General features: G+C 46.0%; 1 protein-coding gene across 2 annotated transcripts; it reads left to right on the top strand.

Annotated features, from left to right (window-relative positions):
- Positions 1–2,503: 2,503 nt before the first annotated feature.
- Positions 2,504–14,914, top strand: EIF4A3 (eukaryotic translation initiation factor 4A3). 2 transcript variants are annotated; one of them, XM_054457826.2, is made up of 12 exons: positions 2,504–3,378; positions 5,956–6,028; positions 8,341–8,407; positions 8,814–8,876; positions 10,024–10,156; positions 10,414–10,494; positions 11,011–11,152; positions 11,904–12,042; positions 12,679–12,794; positions 13,847–13,954; positions 14,051–14,178; positions 14,662–14,914. In XM_054457826.2, the coding sequence occupies exons 1-12, from the start codon at positions 3,210–3,212 to the stop codon at positions 14,676–14,678; spliced, it is 1,236 nt and encodes a 411-aa protein (XP_054313801.1). In that variant the 5' UTR covers positions 2,504–3,209; the 3' UTR covers positions 14,679–14,914. The 2 variants fall into 2 exon arrangements, with proteins under 2 accessions (XP_054313801.1, XP_063512384.1); XM_063656314.1 differs by having other exon boundaries at positions 3,138–3,378; positions 14,051–14,914.
- Positions 14,915–19,961: the final 5,047 nt, after the last annotated feature.

Here is a 19,961-nt window from a genome sequence, read left to right as displayed (position 1 = left end):
CATCGTTCACCCAGAGACTGCACCAAACCTCAGCAGCTCTCATCATTGTCATAGACTCTGGGCTAAAAAGCTACTGCTCCCCAGAAAAGTTAGAGCCCTTTAAGATGTGTTTGGACATCTGGCATAAACATTTCCAGGAAAATGGCGTAAAATGTTAGATCATCTAGTCATAAAAATGTGAAGGAAACAAATCTAAGCAGTTTGTGGATTAGATTTTAAAACTTTGAACAAGGTGAGGACTGGCAGCTCACACCTGTGATTCCGGCACTTTCAGAGGCCGAGGTAGGAGGACTGCTTGAGCTCCTGGGCTGGGGCCAGGGTGTAGGGTCCTCCGTAAGGCTTCTGAATAAAACTAACTTTAATTCTTTAAAAGCTTAACTGTTTTTCTTTAGTCAACAAGGTATTTTACATTCTTCTCCTACATTAAGTCATTGAAATCTGTGTGTATTTTACAACAAAGCGCTAGAGCACGGCCTGGCAACGTGTGAGGCACTAAATGATCCTTTGTAGAGTGAGGAAGGTATCAGAACTTACATTTTATTCAGCTTTATAAATATTTAATATTTTGGGTAACACCAGCATCCTTACAAGGAATGTTTATCAGAAGGTCAATTATCTGTCATGGATAAATTCTGGTGCCAGAATGAGCTTCACTCTTGAAGAAGGCTGCATTTACTTGTTCACCCTTGAAATACTGCAATCCACCGACTTCTTGATAAAAGGATGCTCTAGTTTTCTGTTTGTTTTTGAGATGGAGTCTCTGTCGCCCAGGCTGGAGTGCAGTGGCGCATTCTCGGCTCACTGCAAACTCCACCTCCGGGGTTCAGGAGATTCTCCTGCCTCAGCCTCCAGAGTAGCTGGGACTACAGATACCCGCCACCACGGCCAGCTAATTTTTGTATTTTTTTTTTAGTAGAGATGGGGTTTCACCATTTTGGCCATGCTGTTCTCAAACTCTTAAACTCATGATCCGTCTGCCTCAGCCTCCCAAAGTGCTGGGATTACAGGCGGGAGCCACCGGGCCTGACCAGGATGCTCTGGTTTTAACTAAAATTAACCTTCACAAAAGGAGAGCTTTCAAGCACTCCTAGAAAGAAGCCGTAGATTAAAGATGTGCCCAGCGATGCAAGCCAGATTTGTGACCATAAAAAAGGACAAGACCGGGCTCAAGCCTCTAATCCCAGCATTTTAGGAGGCCGAGGTGGGCAGATCATGAGGTCACGAGTTCAAGACCAGCCTGACCAACATGGGGAAACCCCATCTCTACTAAAAATACAAAAATTAGCCGGGCGTGGTGGCGCATGCCTGTAATCCTAGCTACTCAGGAGGGTGAGGCAGAGGTTGCAGTGAGCCAAGATTGCGCCACTGCACTCCAGTCTGGGGAACACAGCGAGGCTCTGTCTCACACTCACACACAAAATAGCGGGGCGCGGTGGCTCACGTCTGTAATCCCAGCACTTTGGGAAGCCGAGGCGGGCGGATGATGAGGTTAAAAGATCGAGACCATCCTGGCCAACATGGTGAAACCCGGTCTACACTAAAAACACAAAAAATTAGCCGGGCGTGGTGGCGTGTGTCTGTAGTCCCAGCTATTTGGGAGGCTGAGGCAGGAGAATGGCGAGAACCCAGGTGGCAGAACTTGCAGTGAGCCGAGATCGCGACACTGCATTCCAGCGTGGGTGACAGAGCAAGACTCCGTCAAAAAAAAAAAAAAAACAAAAACAAAAAAGGACAGAGCTGGCGCTCGTGGAAATACAATTTTCCCAAAGTTAAAAACATGATTCTCAACAGCATGAACTGCCCTTCAAAGATGATGGAGCTGCTTCAAAAGGCATTAGAGGAGCTGGGTACGTAGAAGCACTTAAAGTGTCAGATAAGAAAGCGGTTAGTGGCTGCGCGTAGTAGCGGCACCTGTGGTCCCAGGTACTCTGGAGGCTGAGGCAGGAGGATCGCCTGTGCTCGGGAGGTGCAGGCTGCAGCGAACTGAGATCTTGCCATGGCACTCCAGCCTGGGCGACAGAGCCAGACTGTCTCAAAACAAACAAACGAACAAACAAAAAGCAGGTTAAGATGCGCAACTGGTTAAAGTTCTGCTGGGCAATTAAAAAATGATCCCGTCTGGGTTATCTACGCTGCAGGACACGCATTATTGGCACCGTCTACTGACAGGAGGCCTTCATTAAGAGCAAATTGCAGGCTCAGCGCGTATTTTACTTTGTAACAGCTGCTTACCGGGCACAGTGCTTCATGCCTGTAATCCCAGCACTTTGGGAGGCCAAGGCAGGCGGATCACCTGAGGCCCAGCAGTTCAAGACCAGCCAGGACAACCCTAACTCCCCCGTCCCCCAACCCCGTTTCTACAAAAAAATTTTAAAAATTAGCCGGGCGTGGTGGCGCGCGCTGAGGTCCCAGCTACTCCAGAGGCTGAGGCGGAGGCTACAGTGAGCCCTGATCCCACCACTGCACTCCAGCCGGGGAGACGGAGCGAGACCCTGTCCCCAACTCACCAGGCAAACGGCGAAAACACACACAGGCGCGTCCCCAAAGAGGGACGCCGGCGTCAGGGGCCCTGGCCCTCCCCAGCGCAGACCCGCCCGAGCCCAACGCCGCGCCGGGGCCCACCACCGGCGGCCGTGAGAGTTTCTACCCTAATCTCCCCGGCGAGCTGGGCGCCTCCACTACGGGTCCGCGACGCAGTGCACTCACTGCGGGCCCGACAGAGGACCCGTGCTCGTCATTTTTATTCGAGGCGTGGCTGTCTGGAGACCCCGCCCGGAGCGGAGGCCCCTCGCGGCCCGCAGCCTGTTTCCAGGGGATTCAGGTCCACACGCCGCTCAAAGAACCTCAGCACCCCAGTCGGCAAAATTCCACAACCCCCACGAAACATCGCCAACTTTAGAAGTCCCACCCACTCCGTACCCTTTATAAAGAACCGGGTGCCCCGCCTCAACGAGATCCCGCGGGAACTGCATATTGCGCGAGAGCAGAAACACCTTACTTTTCCCTGCGGCAAACGCCCAGTTCCCTTTCACGTGACGAAGAGTGCCCCGTCCCCCAGAGGCGTGGCCGCGTCGCGCGCACGCACGTACGCACGTACGCACGTACGCACGTCTGGCGCCTCACGCTTTCGCCCTCTTAAGGCTCAGTTCTCGGAAGCGGCAGCCAGATCTGGTGTGGCGCGCGCTGGGCTCGTCTACGGACTCTGAATCATGGCGACCACGGCCACGATGGCGACCTCGGGCTCGGCGCGAAAGCGGCTGCTCAAAGAGGAAGACATGACTAAAGTGGAGTTCGAGACCAGCGAGGAGGTGGATGTGACCCCCACGTTCGACACCATGGGCCTGCGGGAGGACCTACTGCGGGGCATCTACGCTTACGGTGAGCGAGGGCGAGTCGGGGGCGAGTCGGGGGCGAGCCTGGGGCGAGCCTGGGGCGAGCTGGGGGCTGAGGGCCCGACTGGTGACTCCCGGGCCGGCCCTGCGCTCCGGAGGTCGTGGTGAGGGTCGAGGCTCGGAGGCCAGTGACGTCCGACCCCCACCCCCACCCCCGTCCTCGCCCTCACGCCTGGCTGTGTCGGCGCTTTCGGTGTGTCCCCTGTGCAGAGCTCGGCGCTGGGTCCGTCGGGGGCTGCAGCCGCTTCGTGGCACCTCAGCGTCGTTCATTCAGCAGATGACTGTTTTCTACCTATTAGCTTTTCTAGGTACTGGGGTTTTGGCGGTAAACCAGATGGGTTTGCGCCTTTACGGGTTTTGAATTTCGTTTGGGGGGAAAGCATACTGTCAGGTTGCCCAGGCAGTGGTTGTTGCTGTGAAGAACCTGAAGCGGGGTAATTGAATAGAGTGGGACTGGGAAGGAGGAGAGAATTAGTAAAGCAGAGAGGTAAGGGGGTTCGCAGGAGGGGGTGCCATTTGAGCAGAGGTCTGGATGAAGGAGACTGTTAATGAGAAGAGGGAAGAGCAGTTGGGGCAGAAGGAACAGCTGGTGCCAGGGCCTTGCAGCCCTTAGCCAGCTGCATTCCAGGAACTGAAAGAAGTCCCCTGTGGTGGGATTTTGGAGAGCTAGTCAGGGGCCACATCTTGAAAAGACGTGTAGGGTGACGAATAATTTGAATTTCATTTGGAAATCTAGTGGGAAGCCACTGGAAGGTTTTAAGTAGCTATGTGACACGATCACATTGATCACATTTACAGTTTTAAAGATTCTTCTGGGTGTCTGTGAATTTGAGGTGAGGCGAGGCAAGGCAGGAGAGGAAACAGAAGAGTTGGGAGCTTTTGCTCCAGTTCAGGGAAGAGAGGATTGTGCTGCCTTGAAAATGGAATACCAGGGAGCTGACAGCATTGGCTGATGGATTGAACGTGACAGAAGAAGGAGAGTTGGAGTGTTTTGAGTAACCGGTGGTTGATGCTGCAAACATTTGGCTAGGTAGGCAGCACTCCAGAGAGTCAGAATCAGGAGCTGTCTCTTGGTATGTTTGAAAGATCTGAGGAAGCTGAGAGAGAGCCTGGAGAAGAGGTGGGGTTGGGCACATAGATAGGAATGACCAGCATCTGGGATAAATGGCTTGTGTTTAATGCTTGGGACAGGGACATTTTTTATCCTGTAGTTCTCTTCCTTTTCTTTTCTTTCTTCCTTTTCTTTCTGACAGTCCTGCTCTGTTGCCAAGGCTAGAGTGTAGTGGCATGATCTCGGCTGACTGCAGCTTCCACTTCTGGGGCTCAAGGGATTCCTTTGCCTCAGCCTCCCGAGTAGCTGGGATTATAGGCGTGGGCCACCATGTCCTACTAATTTTTGTATTTTTAGTAGGGAGGGGATTTTGCTATGTTGCCCAGGCTGGTCTTGACCTCCTGACCTCAGTGATCCACCAGCCTCAGCCTCCCAAAGTGATGGCATTACGGGTGTGAGCCACCCCACCTGGCCTTATCCTGTAGTTCTTGATGCCACAACAGTTTGGACAAAGTGAAGCGAAGTTGCTGAGGATGGGTGGTGAAAAAGCATCTCAGCCAGCCTCACAGTGAGGCTGACAGCCCCACCTGGTTTCCTGGCACTCAGGCCGTCTCTGCCCTAAGACACTGTTGTTAGTTTCCCATCTGTGTGCTTGCTCTTCATGAAGAGTTTAAATCATCTGCTATATTTGCCTTTGTGTTAAGATGGGAAATTTTGCTACATTTTCTTTTGTTTCTTATTTTTCGCTATGCCCCAGAACTGAGCAGAGCTACATTTAAGAGACTACCAAAAAATAATTGAAATAGAGTTTTTGTATATAAAATTTTATTTACTTACTTGAAAAACACGTGGTTCTTCTTCAAAATAGCCTCACCCTTTGGTGTAGTAGTTGCTTTGCAGGAGAGATGGTGTAGTTAGTGAGCTGCATCCAGACAGGAGAACAGCATAGGACACCTTGCAGTGTGACCCACGCAGGTTAAATGGAGTTGTAGACCTGTCAGCAACACACAAACTTAATGCTAGCTAGTAGGAGAGAACAATGGCTACAGTGACTTTCCTGTTTTTTGTTGTTTTTTTTTTAATTTAAAAAGTAGTATAGGTTGTTTGTAATCCAGTCAAACCTAAGGAAGTAATTAGAGTAAAAAGTAAGCTTCTTTCCACCCCTCTACTGCAGTAACTGCCAGAACGTTTTGGCACTTATACTTCCAGATGTTGCACGCCCAGATTTTTTTTTTTTTTTTTTTAAACAAAACTGGTATCTCTATATTCTACAATTTGGTGATTTTTTAAAAATAGAGATTTGTCTTTACAGATAACATCCCATGTTAGTGTAGAAATCCACTCAGCCCAATTCATTGAGCCCCTGGGTTTTGAGAGCTTGCTATGTTGAACACTGGGTTAGGCTGGAGGACAGGTTCAAAAAACAAACCATGTCTGCCCCTGAGGAGCTCACAGAACAGGGTTTCTATGCTGTCATTGTGGTGAGAGCTAATTTTTTGTTTTTATTTGCAGGTTTTGAAAAACCATCAGCAATCCAGCAACGAGCAATCAAGCAGATCATCAAAGGCAGAGATGTCATTGCACAGTAAGTCGTCCTGGGGTGCGGCGCAGCTGGATGTAAATTTGGGCAGCGCAGTGCAGTTAGATGCTCTGGGATGACTGTTTCCCTCAGCTTCTACACACTCAGTTCCAACACTTTCCCTGACTTTAGCCACAGGGTTTAATCATTTTTTTAATTTGTGTTCTGTACTGTAGAAAGCTTTCATTTTCTTTTTGAGATGGAGTCTCGCCCAGGCTGAAGTGCAGTGGTGCCATCTTGGCTCACTGTAACCTTTGCCTCTCAGTTTCAAGCTATTCTCCTGCCTCACCCTCCCAAGTAGCTGGGATTACAGGCATGCACCACCACGCCCGGCTAATTTTCATATTTTTAGTAGAGACGGGGTTTCACCATGTTGGTCAGGCTGGTCTCAAACTCCTGACCTCAGGTGATCCACCCTCCTTGGCCTCCTAAAGTGCTGGGATTACAGGCGTGAGTTACTGCGCCCGGCCAAGGCTTTCATTTTCTTAGCCAGCTTTGCTTAGTGGTTTGCTGGCATGTGGAATTGTATATAACACAATTTCGGAAGAACAGACTGTGCTTTTCCTCTGCTTTCACAACACCACAACAATCATCAGCACAGAAGAAGACTTCTGTGAGCAGAGGTGTGGGGGTTTTCCAGCTGCATGTCCTCCAGTTCAACTCTCACACCACCTGCCTGGAGATAGGCCATATCCTGCAGGTCGAGGGCTCAGTCCCCACGACTACCCTCTTTTAAGACACCAGTTATAAGTTCGGACCTCTAGAACTTCTGACCAAGCAGCTTCAAGTTGGGGTTCCCACAATCCCCTCTTTAGGTTGGATTAATTTGCTGGAACAGCAGCTTAGAGAACTCAGGGAAACACATTTAGTGGTTTATTATAAAGGGTACTGCAGAGGATACAGATATGGGGGGAGGGGTGCAGCCTCCAAGGGGCGGGTGGTCACCTCCCGGAACCTCCTTGTGTTCCACTGTCTGTGTTCAGCCATCTAGAAGCTCTTCGAACCCAGTCCTCTTGGGTTTTTATGGAAAATTCCATGAGGTCAGCATTCTTTCCCCAACAAGGGAATAGGGCAGGAGCTTTTCTGGGATAATACCATAATGCTTTTTTAAAAAAAAATTTGAAATTTAAATTTTTTACTTTTTTCGAGACAGGGTCTTACTCTGTCTACCAGGCTGGAGTGCAGTCGTGTGATTACAGCTCACAGCAGCCTCAAGCGATCCTCCCACCTCACCCTCCCAAGTAGCTGGGACTACAGGCACACATCACCATGCCCAGTTAATTTTTGTATTTTCTGTAGAGACAGGGTTTTGTTGTGTTGCCCAGGCTGCTCTCAAACTCCTGGCAATCTGCCTGCCTTGGCTTCCCAAAGCCTTGGGATTACAGGCGTGAGCCACTGTGCCCGGCCTAAACATTTTTTTTAAGATATGGGGCCTCACTTCGTCACCCAGGCGGGATGCAGTGGTGTAGTCATAGCTCACTGCAGCCTCTAACTCCAAGGATTAAGGAATCATCCCGCCTCAACCTCCCAAGTAGCTGGGACTGCCAGAATGTGCCGCCATTCCTAGTTAGTTTTTTGTTTTGTTTAGAAATGGGGTCTCTTGCTGTATTGCCCAGGCTGGTCTCGAATTCCTGGCTTCAACCAATCCTGCCTCTGCGTCCTAGAGTGTTGGGAATACAGGCCTGACTGAGCCACCACGCCAGGAAATGAGGGTCTTTATGACTCACAATCTGAAAGGCAGGGAAGATTAGAGCCCTGCTGTGGAGCAGGTGAAAGGAGGGCAGAAGGTCAGAAAGATTGTTTCCTGAGGCCTAACAGACCCATCAATTTAATAAGACGGTAACAAGGGCTATGGGAGCTGTGAGCCAGGAACTATGGATGAAGACTTGTATATAGCCATATCTCCTAGCACCACAAATCCTCTTTTAATAGCTTTATTCTTCGTTTGCCTAATTTCAAAAAAGACTCATTTACACAAAAATTTCTTTAGAGGAGAAAGTCCAAAATCCTAGAAGGAAAAGAGTTGTATTTAGATAAAGGGGAGTCTTCCTTTTTCTGACACCTGTGAAACGCCTCTTGAAGTTACAGAGTCTGTGGCTCCATTGCCCCCATGCAGAAGCCATATCTACTCTCTTCATGGACACTTAACAAGCTGTGACACTGGGCCTGAGTCCTGCCTCCTTGCAATTAAGATGTTATTGGGTACGGGGGCTTGTTGGAAGAAGGTACCTAAGTGCCTCTGGAGCCCAGGCCTTGGAGTGCAGCTGTGGTGTGGCCTGTCCTCCCTCTAATCCCACTGCTCTTGTTTCCTTGAATAGGTCTCAGTCCGGCACAGGAAAAACAGCCACCTTCAGTATCTCAGTCCTCCAGTGTTTGGATATTCAGGTAATTTGCCATTCTTAAAACAAACTGTTCTGTAATTCTAGGAAATACTTGCTTTCTCTTCTGTAACTACAGTGTTCAAAAAGTACAATTAAAATTTTCTAGTATGTATTGACTCAGCAAATTTTTACAGAGTCTTAGTTGTATACTAATATTTGTACTAACTAATATTCTGTCATGATTTTCTATTTAACTAGAGGAAGCGCTTGTCTGCGGACGAGGATCCTGACACATTAAGTTATTGCTGGATTTGCAATTTAAATGACACTAATATTTGCTAACCTCTGTAAGAGATGAGAAGTATGATTAATATGAGATACTATTTCTCATATAGATCTGAGTGTGAATTACTACAGTCCACCTTGATAATACTGAGGATTCTCTATTTTCTGATAAATTATTTCACCAGGTTCGTGAAACTCAAGCTTTGATCTTGGCTCCCACAAGAGAGTTAGCTGTGCAGATCCAGAAGGTGAGATGGCTAAAGATAGCGGTGTCCGATTTGCAAGTACTGCTTTTGTGATTTAGTTGTGAAACACTGACTTACTTATTTAATCCAATCCTGTTTTCTGATACCTCAAAATTTTCTTCCTGATTAACATTTTGCCATGAATCATTATATAAATTGCTGGTTTGTATTAAGTCATTTTTGGTGTGGCTTGTGTGCTCTCAGTAGTTTTTTTACAGCCTTAGAAATGTAGATTTTTCAGCGAAAAATCAATTTTAATAAAAATAAATTAGGCTGAGGTGGGTGGATCACCTGAGGTCAGGAGTTTGAGACCAGCCTGGTCAACATGGTGAAACCCTGTCTCTACTAAAAATACAAAAAATTAGCTGGGCATGGTGGTGGGCACCTGTAATCCCAGCTACTCGGGTGGCTAAGCAGGAGAATCACTTGAACCCGGGAGGCAGAGGTTGCAGTGAGCTGAGATTGTGCCATTATACTCTAGCCGGGGCAACAAGAGTGAAACTCTGTCTCAAAAAATATAAATTGTACCCACTTTATACTTACATAGTATAAAGAAGTATGTTTAAAAAGATGTATATTAAGATGTTAATGTCGGTTTCTTTGGTGGATGGGATTATGAATTTTATATATTCTTTTCTGTTAATGGTATAGCTTTTGTAATAAGAAACCAGCAGGCTGGGCGTGGTGGCTCACGCCTGTAATCCCAGCACTTTGGGAGGCCAAGGCGGGCGGATCACGAGGTCAGGAGATCGAGACCATCCTGGCTAACACAGTGAAACCCTGTCTCTACTAAAACTACAAAAACAAAATTAGCCTGGCGTGGTGGCTGGCGCCTGTAGTCCCAGCTACTCGGGAAGTTGAGGCTGAACCCGGGAGGTGGAGCTTGGAGTGAGCTAAGATTGTGCTGCTGCACTCCAGCCTGGGCCACAGAGCGAGACTCCATCTCAAAAACAAAAACAAACGAACAAAAAAAACAGCAAAATTAACTTGGATGTTGTCAGAGAAAAGAGCAGGAGAATTTTGTGGTTTCTAGATAATAATGGCATAAATAATAATTGGTGATCATCTTGGAGGAGGAACAGTCTTTCTTTTTGGAAAACGTGGGTGTTTCTCTCTCCCACCCTGGACATGAACCTGTGCTTTGATTTAGGGGCTGCTTGCTCTCGGTGACTACATGAATGTCCAGTGCCATGCCTGCATTGGAGGCACCAATGTTGGTGAAGACATCAGGAAGTTGGATTATGGACAGCATGTTGTTGCGGGCACTCCAGGGCGTGTTTTTGGTAAGCACTTTTGTCGCTAAAAATGGTGCTGCGAGTAGTATTTGTAAGAAGCGCTTAAATGGTACAGGACAGCTTTCGATTTGGTAGGCCACATGGTAGACTTCTGCACCTGGGTCACTTGCAGGAGGTGGAGGGAAGGTCTCTGGAACGCTGAGACCAGTGGAATGATGAGCTCTTTCCTGGGAGCCTCGGGTGTGATTATTTCAAAATCTCATAGATATGATTTGTCGTAATTATTTCAAAATCTCGTGTTATAGATATGATTCGTCGCAGAAGCTTAAGGACACGTGCTATCAAAATGTTGGTTTTGGATGAAGCTGATGAAATGTTGAATAAAGGTATGAGTAACAAAAGAATTACTTTTCTAGTGACATAATTCTTAGTTCTTAAGTTTTCACAGTGTAAAATTGAAACAGATAGCCAATGAATGTTCTGAATGTGAATAGTGTTTTCATTGTGGAAAAACAATTGTGCCTTGGTGGCAATTATGAACAAAAAATTCCTACCTTGATTTTATTTATTTATTCATTGTGGGTGACTCAGGCCAGCCTCTCTATTGCTTTTTATTTGGTATCTAGGACTCTCGGGGTGGGTTTCTTGATCCCTAGAGCACTTCAGATTGAAGAAGCACCAAAGGGAAACCAGATTCCCTCAACCAGATAACACTCCGGTGGGCAGGGAGTAGGGACGGAGAGAACGCGTGGATGTGGCCTGGTTCTGTAAAAATAAGATTTCTTGTCAAACATACCTTATCACCACTCTGCCTCTAACCCAGTGGGAACACTGGGTGTGCACCTTCCATTTCTGGGTGTGCCGCCCTAAACATCCCTCACCTGTCTTGCTCCCTGTCCCAGGTTTCAAAGAGCAGATTTACGATGTATACAGGTACCTGCCTCCAGCCACACAGGTGGTTCTCATCAGTGCCACGCTGCCACACGAGATTCTGGAGATGACCAACAAGTTCATGACTGACCCAATCCGCATCTTGGTGAAACGGTAGGAGCCCCTCTTGTCAAGTTTACTAAAACACTGGGCCACATTTATAAAGGATTTTATGTCGTAATTTCAAAAACTTCTTATAGCCAGAGTCTGGCTGTATTGCTGAAGCTGGTGTCAAAATCCAGGCCTCAGGCTATCCTCCTGCCTGAGTGTAAAGGAATTGAAAGCACGCAATCTTTTAAAATTCCTGTTTTGAAAAACCAAATAGGCTGGGCAACATAGGGAGACCCTATCTCTACAAATAATAAAAAATTAGCGAGGTAGGGCCGGCACATGCCTGTAGTCCCAGCTACTCAGGAGGCTGTGGTGGGAGGATCGCTTGAGGTCAGGAGGCTGAGGCTGCAGTGAGCTTTGATTGTGCCACTGCACTTCAGCCAGGGCAACAGAGCAAGACCCTGTCTCAAACAAAACAAACCAAAACAAAACAACCCATCTTTTATAATACTCATTGTGGTTTGAACCAATAATTCTAAATTTAAAAATTAGGTGACTGTATTTACTTATCAATGTTTTGTTTAGAATCATATTCCATGTGGTGCACATTGTGAAATGTTAAGTAGGATACAGAATGGAGGCCTGTGTGATGGAAGTGGTGACGGGATGGAGGACAGGGCTGGGGCTGCTGGGGCTGTACCAGATATCACGGTGTGACCTTCTCCACCGGGGTCTCCCTGGATCCTGGCTTGGCCCACCCTCAAGTCCTAGCTGGAAGGATGAGGATGTAACAGGATTTGTCTTTGTCCTTCAGTGATGAATTGACTCTGGAAGGCATCAAGCAGTTTTTCGTGGCAGTGGAGAGGGAAGAGTGGAAATTTGACACTCTGTGTGACCTCTACGACACACTGACCATCACTCAGGCGGTCATCTTCTGCAACACCAAAAGAAAGGTAAGAGGCACTGCACAGCCTCCATGTGCTGAAGGGAAATTGCAGATTGAGTCTCTGAATGACGTAAATCAAGATTTTTCAGTAAAGGGCCAGTTTGTCCGTATTTTAAGCTTTCAGGGTATGTGGTCTCTTGCAAAAGCAGCTGTAGACAGTAGGCAAACGGTCAGACGTGGCTGTGACCATTGAAACTTTATTTACAGAACAGCGATATCAGCCACCCTAAAGATTCAGATTTCACTGGTTGAAGGTGGAACCCAGGCCTGAGTAGTTTTAGATCCCCAGGTGATGGTAATGTGGAGGCAGACCTGAGAACTCTCGGCTGCTTTCCTGAGAAAGGAAAGGAGTTGGGCTACATTCTAACAAGATTGGAATTCAAATTTCAAATGGGAATGAGCACACCTGGCCCCCTCCCCCCATAGAGTCATCACATGGAGAAAAGTAAGAGGGTTTTGTGAGTGCACCCCAACATTTTCTGGGAAAAAGTTTGTACATGGAGTTAGGAAGATTCTGAGTTTTAAGAGCAGTTACCTTATGAATATTGATACTGGTTCTGCAAATGATGGGGGTAAAATCCCGAATGCACATCTCTGGTTTGGTATACGAGCTTGCAGTAGCATCTGCTGATTGGATTTGTAGGTGGACTGGCTGACGGAGAAAATGAGGGAAGCCAACTTCACCGTGTCCTCCATGCATGGAGACATGCCCCAGAAAGAGCGAGAGTCCATCATGAAGGAGTTCCGGTCAGGCGCCAGGTGGGTCCGCTACGCTGTGGCTCTGCGGGTCAGGGTTTGCTAGACTGTGTGCTAAGCACTTCGTATGCACTGCCTAAGTGCAGGCCCCACACCTGGGGGGATGACAAGCTTCTGCTCTGAAAGCTGAGGCCCCGGGTGAGCAGAAAACCTTCTAGTTAATGAGGGGTCCGCTGTGCTCTTGTAATACTTAGGTCGAGGTGATAACTAGCCTTAACTAGCCAGGTTGGTCACCTTGGTTACAAGCGTGTGTCTTCTTTTCCAGTAAGTAGGGGTTTTCTGTTCATCGTCTCGATTACTTTAATTCCACGGTGGTCAGAAAGCATGGATTGGGTGGTTTCATTCATTTGAACTTGAATCAGACTTCCTTCCTTGCCCACCTTGTGTGGTCAGCTTAACAAATGTGTGCGCCTTTTTTTTTTTTTTTTTTTGAGACAGTCTCACTTCGTTACCCAGGCCGGAGTGCAGTGGCATAATCTTGGCTCATTGCAGCCTCTGCCTCCTGATTTCAAGTGACTCCTGTGCCTCAGCCTCCCGAGTAGCTGGAATGGCTAATTTTTTTTTTTTTTTTTTTTTTTGCATTTTTAGTAGAGATGGGGTTTCACCATGTTGGCCAGGCTGGTCTCAAACTCCTGACCTCAGGTGATCCGTCTGCCTCAGCCTCCGGCAGTGCTGGGATTACAGGCATGAGCCGCCGCCATGTCCGGCCAAAGTTACTGTTTTTAATTTTTTGCTAGGCAAAAGTAAAGTATTTTTCCCAATTATTGGTTTAGGACCGATTAAACAAGTTAAAGGTAGTCTAGTAAAAGATGTCTATTTTTTTAATCTGATGGAGCACATGACCGAAGTAACTAAATCCACCAACAGCCCCTCTGCACAGGGGTTTCTGGTGCTGTCCCTGAGGCTTCATGTTTGCAGACAGACTGGTGGGAGAGGAGAATCTCATATATTTTGGACTTGTAGCCGGGATTCCTTAAAATCAGCAATGGAAGCAAGTCCAGTCTCACATTCGTATGAGTAATTTAATCGCCTCAAACACACTTTCTGTTTTGCAGCCGAGTGCTTATCTCTACAGACGTCTGGGCCAGGGGGTTGGACGTCCCTCAGGTGTCCCTCATCATTAACTACGATCTCCCCAATAACAGAGAATTATACATACACAGGTAGGGTGCAAGCGCTCATTGGCTTCACTTCTGTGACACATTTACTAAATCTTGATTGCTGTATATACTAACTGTAATATTGTTTTATTCCTGAAGAATTGGGAGATCAGGTCGATATGGCCGGAAGGGTGTGGCCATTAACTTTGTAAAGAATGACGACATCCGCATCCTCAGAGATATCGAGCAGTACTATTCCACTCAGATTGATGAGATGCCTATGAACGGTAGGAAATCGTCCAGCTCTACTGTAATTGTAGAGGGAACTTCCCTATTCTTAGTTTGGGGCACTTGAGTTTGTTTTTTGTTGTGGTTTTGTTTTGTTTTTGAGACGAAGTTTCGCTCTGTCACCCAGGCTGGAGTGCAGTGGCGCGATTTCGGCTCACTGCAACCTCTGCCTCCTGGGTTCAAGCAATTCTCCTGCCTCAGCCTCCTGAGTAGCTGGGATTACAGACGCGTACACCATAGCCAGCTAATTTTTGTATTTTTAGTAGAGACGGGGTTTCACCATGTTGGCCAGGCTGGTCTCGAACTCCTCCAATGATCCGCCCACCTCGGCCTCCCAAACTGCTGGGATTACAGGCGTGAGCCACTATGCCTGGCCTGTTTTTTGTTTTGAGAAGTCTGTTGTGAGGTTTTAATTAAATTTACGTTACAAATTTTCATTTTGTTTGTATTGTTCCTTAATCTGTTTCTTTCTTCACTTTCAGTTGCTGATCTGATCTGAAGCAGCAGCTCAATGGGATGAATGGAGACTGCTCACCTGCTCTGTACTCCTGTTTGGAAGTATTTAGATCCAGCTTGTATTTAATGGGGTTTATATGGACTTTCTTCTCATAAATGGCCTCCCGTCTCCCTTCCTTCGAAGAGGATATGGGGATTCTGCTTTCTTTTCTTATTTACATGTAAATAAGACATTGTTCTAAGTCTTTTTCATTAAAAATTTAAAACTTTTCTCATAAACTCTGTATTTCTAAGATGCCACCAGCTTCTCTAGTAACTTACTGTGTAGTCTTGGGTCATTTCACTCACTTTTCTCTTTTTCTTTTTCAAAAAAAGAAAAAGCCTGTTGCCCAGGCTGGAGCACAGTGGCGCAATCTCCTCTCACCGCAAGCTCCACCTCCTGGGTTCATGCCATTCTCCTGCCTCAGCCTCGCAAGCAGCTGGGAATACAGGCGCCCGCCACCTTGCCAGGCTAATTTTTTTGTATTTCAGTAGAGACGGGGTTTCACCGTGTTAGCCAAGATGGTCTCAATCTCCTGACCTCGTGATCTGCCCACCTCGGCCTCCCAAAGTGCTGGGATTACAGGCGTGAGCCACCGCACCCGGCCCATTTCACTCAATTTTCTAATTTTCTTTGGAGAGAGTTTCATTGTTGATGAGTTTTGCCCTGCCGCCCAGGCTGAAGAGCAGTGGCACCATCACAACTCATTGCAGCCACAACCTCCTGGGCTCAAGCGATCCTCTCACCTCAGCCTCCTGAGTAGCTGGGACTACAGGTGCATGCCAGCACATCTGGCTAATTTTTAAATTTTTTGTAGAGACAGGGTCTCACTTTGTGGCCTAGGCTGGTCTGTCAGTCACTCATGGGTTTAAGTGATTCTCCCATCTTGGCCTTACAAAGTGCTGGGATAACAGGTGTGAGCCACCATGCCTGGCCTCATTTTTCTAATTTTTTTTTTTTGTTTTTTTGAGAGCCAGGATCTCCCTGTCTGTCGCCCAGGCAGGAGTATAGTGGCAGGATCATGACTTACTACAGTGTTGACAAACAGAAATTAAACAGAAAATTTTCTGTTTAAATATTTAAATTATTGAAGTATTATTTAAGTTATCTGTTCAAATATTTAAAGTAATTACCTGTAGCTTTATAGGCACACAGCACCACAGCTGCCCAATTTTTAATTTTTTAAATGTTTTTAAAGACAGGGTCTCTGTTGACCAGGCTGGTCTTAAACTCCTGACTTCAAGCAGTCCTCCCGCCTCAGCCTCTCAAAGTGCTGGGATTACACACATGAGCCACAGACCAGGCTCTCATATTTGAAATGGAAATGTTAAAGCTGGCCCCTCCCTTCCTGAAATTGGTTGGGATGATAATCTTTATTTCAGGGTTAGGGTGAGCTTGGAAATATTTTTAAATTTCATCAGGCGATTCTACTTGAAGGCATCTGAAATTGTATAGTTTATGAATGGAACTTCCTTTCACTGAAACTGTGACTGGACCCTTGCTAGCCAGCTGGTGGCTGGTAGACCAGCTGCATCATCAGGAGCTGGTTAGAAATGCAAGTGCTTGGGCCCTGCCCTGGCCTGCTGAGTGAGAACCTGCAGTTAACAAGGCTCCCAGGTGGCACTGTTGGCCGAGCGGGAGGAGCACGAGACTACAGGCCCAGGCAGCTTAATGAGTTCCTGGCAAGGAGGAACCAGATAGAGGGGTGTTCAGGGCATTTGTTCAGCAGCAGTGAGGAGTGACGCCCACCACTGCTCTGGCAAGTGCCAGCCTCAATGTCCGTATCTGCAGGCGCCTGAGCTCACTGAGGCTCACCTGGTCTCATCAGGAGCTGCTGTCAGGCTTGTGTTAGAGGTGAGGAGTGGCTCAGGTTTCCACAGTCACTCCGGAGGACGGAAGGGCCTCCATTACCAGTAAGAATGATTTTAGATGAATAAGCACACAGTGTTACAGTGGAGGAGGCAGCATTTGTGCCTTGGGGAGGAGATGGCAGGAGAAGGGGGTGGGGCTTAAGCTACCCCACACACTGTCCAGGAAAGGTCATCCTAAAAGGAAAAATACATGTGTCCATGAAAATGTCAAACTGTACTGACAAATCAGAAATGGTATGTGATTATCCAAGATTTAAAAACCACCAGTACTAAAGGTTGACAAGGAAAGTTTCCAGACTTTCTGGAGAGCAGCCTGGCCCTTGGGCAGTCAGTGATGAAAATGCTATTTCCCTTTGGTGGTGTGTGGTTCTGCTGTAGGCAGCTGTCTGGAATGTGGACTGCTCCAGGAAGTTCAGCGTTGCTCCTGCCTATACCAGGGAAGGATGCTAAGTGCTCACAGATGGGGGTGTGGTGCGGGACGGGGTGGAACATTTGCAGTGATGCTGAGAAGAGAAGGGTACAAGAGGTAGAGAACTCATGGAGGTTCTTGGGAGGCTGGTTTGGGGCCAGGATCCTCCCAGAGTCCAGATGGAGTCAAGTTCAGGCAGGGGGTCTGCTGAGCCTTGCTAGGTAGGTATCACTGGGCCTCTGGTCAGGTGGGAAAACCGGCTCTAGATCCTGAGGGGCTTCCCAAGGTCCCCAGCAGCCAAATCCAGATTAAAAACCCCGGGGTTATGCACTTCATTGCAAAAGTATAATCTCACTGCAAAAAAAAAAAAAAAAAAAAAAAAGGAATGCATAATTTTAAAAAGTCATCCTTAATCCTACCCAGATATAACTCACAATTTGATGACTGTCCATCCAGTATTTTAATTCATCTTGTACATCTATCTGTACATACCTTTTTAAGCAAAAAGTGTAAGCCACTTTGCCATTATTAACTCAGGTTTTTGCTTAGTAATGTATCATACATATTTCACTATGTTAAAAAAAAAAAAAAAGCTACTTTTCCAGCCTCTATACCATGCCTCCTTTGGAAGCAGTTGAAGATTCATTAGAATAATCTTTTGTTTGTTTTTTTTTTTGAGATGGAGTTTCGCTGTTGTTGCCCAGGCTGGAGTACAATGGTGCGATCTTGGCTCACTGCAACCTCCACCTCCTGGGTTCAAGCGATTCTCCTGCCTCAGCCTCTTGAGTAGCTGGGATTACAGGTGCCCGCCACCACGCCTGGCTAATTTTTCGTATTTTTAATAGAGTCGGGGTTTCATTATGTTGGCCAGGCTGGTCTCGAACTCCTGACCTCATGTGATCCTCCTGCCTTGGTCTCCCAAAGTGCTGGGATTGCAGGCATGAGCCACTGTGCCCAGCCAGAATCTTTAGAAGTGCTTTTCTTGATCAAGGTACATGTTTCAAATTAACGTTCCAGAAAGATTTTCCACCAATTTATACTCCTAACAGTATATTTTCTGTATTTTTTTGGGGGTGGTTGAAATTTATTCAACAAATATATGTAGGGTGCCTTGTCTTAAGCCAGGCAATTTTCCTAAAAGAAAACGACATAAAAAGGGTTCTAACCAAGAGCTAGAGTGTCCTGACCCTTTGATGTATGTCTAAAGTATAGAAATAGAATGGTAATGTTGATGCTGTTGGCATGTTTCTTTGTAGTAAGATTGTTTAAAATAATACATAGACATAAAATGTATGACGAAAATAGCACAACACCGAAGAAAGGAGTAATGGAAGTATACTGTCAAGATTTTTACACTATTACTTAAATGCAGATTGTGATGAATTAAAGATGTAAAATATATATAAAAGTGTTAAGCAATTTTTAGGTATGAACCTTTAAAGCAACACAAAAATGTGAAACAGAAATAAACAGCCAACGTAGGAGACAAAATAAGAGTTCTAAGGAATACTTAATCCAAGAATCCTGAAAAGGAAGGAAAAGGGAACAGAGAACTTATGAGATGGACAAATACAAAACAAAACGGTAGTAGGTTCAAATAACTGTGTCAATAATTACATTTATTGCATATTGTCTGTCTCCCCTCAAACTAAAAGAAAAGCAAGCTAAACCCAAAGGAAGCAGAAGAAAGGAAATAATAAAGATGAGAGTAAAAATAAATGAATAGAAAAATAATAGAGAAAATCAATGAAACCAACGGTTCATGCTTTGAAAAGAGCAACAAAATTGACAAATCTTTAGCAAGTCCAAGGAAAAAAGTGTTCAAATAACTAAAAATCAAGAATGAAAGGTGATGGTACAGCTGACCTTACAGAATACAAAGTGTCAGTGCCATGAATAGTTTGCCAACAGATGAACCTTGATAAAATGGAGAAATTCCTAGGACAAACAGACTGACTCGTAAGTAAAAAGGTTAAATCAGTAATCAAACTTTCAACAAAGGAAAGCCAAGACTTGTGAATCCTGCTAAACTTTTACAGAATTATCACCATCACAATTTTTTTTTTTTTTTTTTGACAGAGTCTCGCACTGTTGCCTGGGCTGGTGTGCAGTGGCACAATCTTGGCTTGCTGCAACCTCTGCCTCCTGGGTTCAAGTGATTCTCTTCCTTCAGCCTCCCGGGTAGTTAGGATTACAGGTGCCTGCCACCACACCCGGTTAATTTTTTGTATTTTTAGTAGAGACGGTGTTTTACTATGTTGGCCGGGCTGATCTCAAACTCCTGACCTTGTGATCTGCCTCCCTCAGCCTCCCAAAGTGCTGGATCACGAAATCTTTCAAAAAATACAAGGCAGAACATTTCCCAACTCATCCTGAGGCCAGCATTACCTGATACCAAAACAAAGCTACCACAAGAAAAAACTAGATCAATATATGAATGTAGATGTAAAAATCCTCAAAAAACTGGCAAAACAAATCCAGCAACATATAAAAAGGATTGTACACTGACAAAGTGGGATTTATCACAGGAATGGAAAGTTGGTTTAATATCCAAAAATCTGTCAATGTAATACACCCTATAAATAGAATAAAGGACAAAGTCCACATGATGATTTACAGATGCAGAAAAAGCACTGGACAAAATCCAGCACCTTTTCAAGATAGAAAATAAGAATGGAAGGGGGCTGCTTCAACCTGATAAACAGCATCGATGAAACACCACAGCATTACCCGCTAAGGCTGGGAACAAAACAAGAATGCTCTTGCCACGTCTATTCCCACATCGTACTGGAAGTTATGAGCCAGGACAATTAAGCAAGAAAAGAAATAAGGCATCCAGATCGGAAAGGAAGAATCAAAACTCTCTAGTCACAGATGACATGTTTTATACCTAGAAAATCTTAAGGAATTTACACATTTAAAAAATCACCTATCAGAACTTATAAATGAGGTCAGCAAGGTTGCAGGATATATGTTCAACATAGGAGAAAGCCAGTGTTTCTGTAC

Source organism: Pongo pygmaeus, chromosome 19 (genome assembly GCF_028885625.2).
Source record: "Pongo pygmaeus isolate AG05252 chromosome 19, NHGRI_mPonPyg2-v2.0_pri, whole genome shotgun sequence".
Lineage (NCBI taxonomy): Eukaryota > Metazoa > Chordata > Mammalia > Primates > Hominidae > Pongo > Pongo pygmaeus.
The sequence above is the reverse complement of the archived record's forward strand: the minus strand, read 5'-3'. Positions and strand labels throughout refer to the sequence as shown.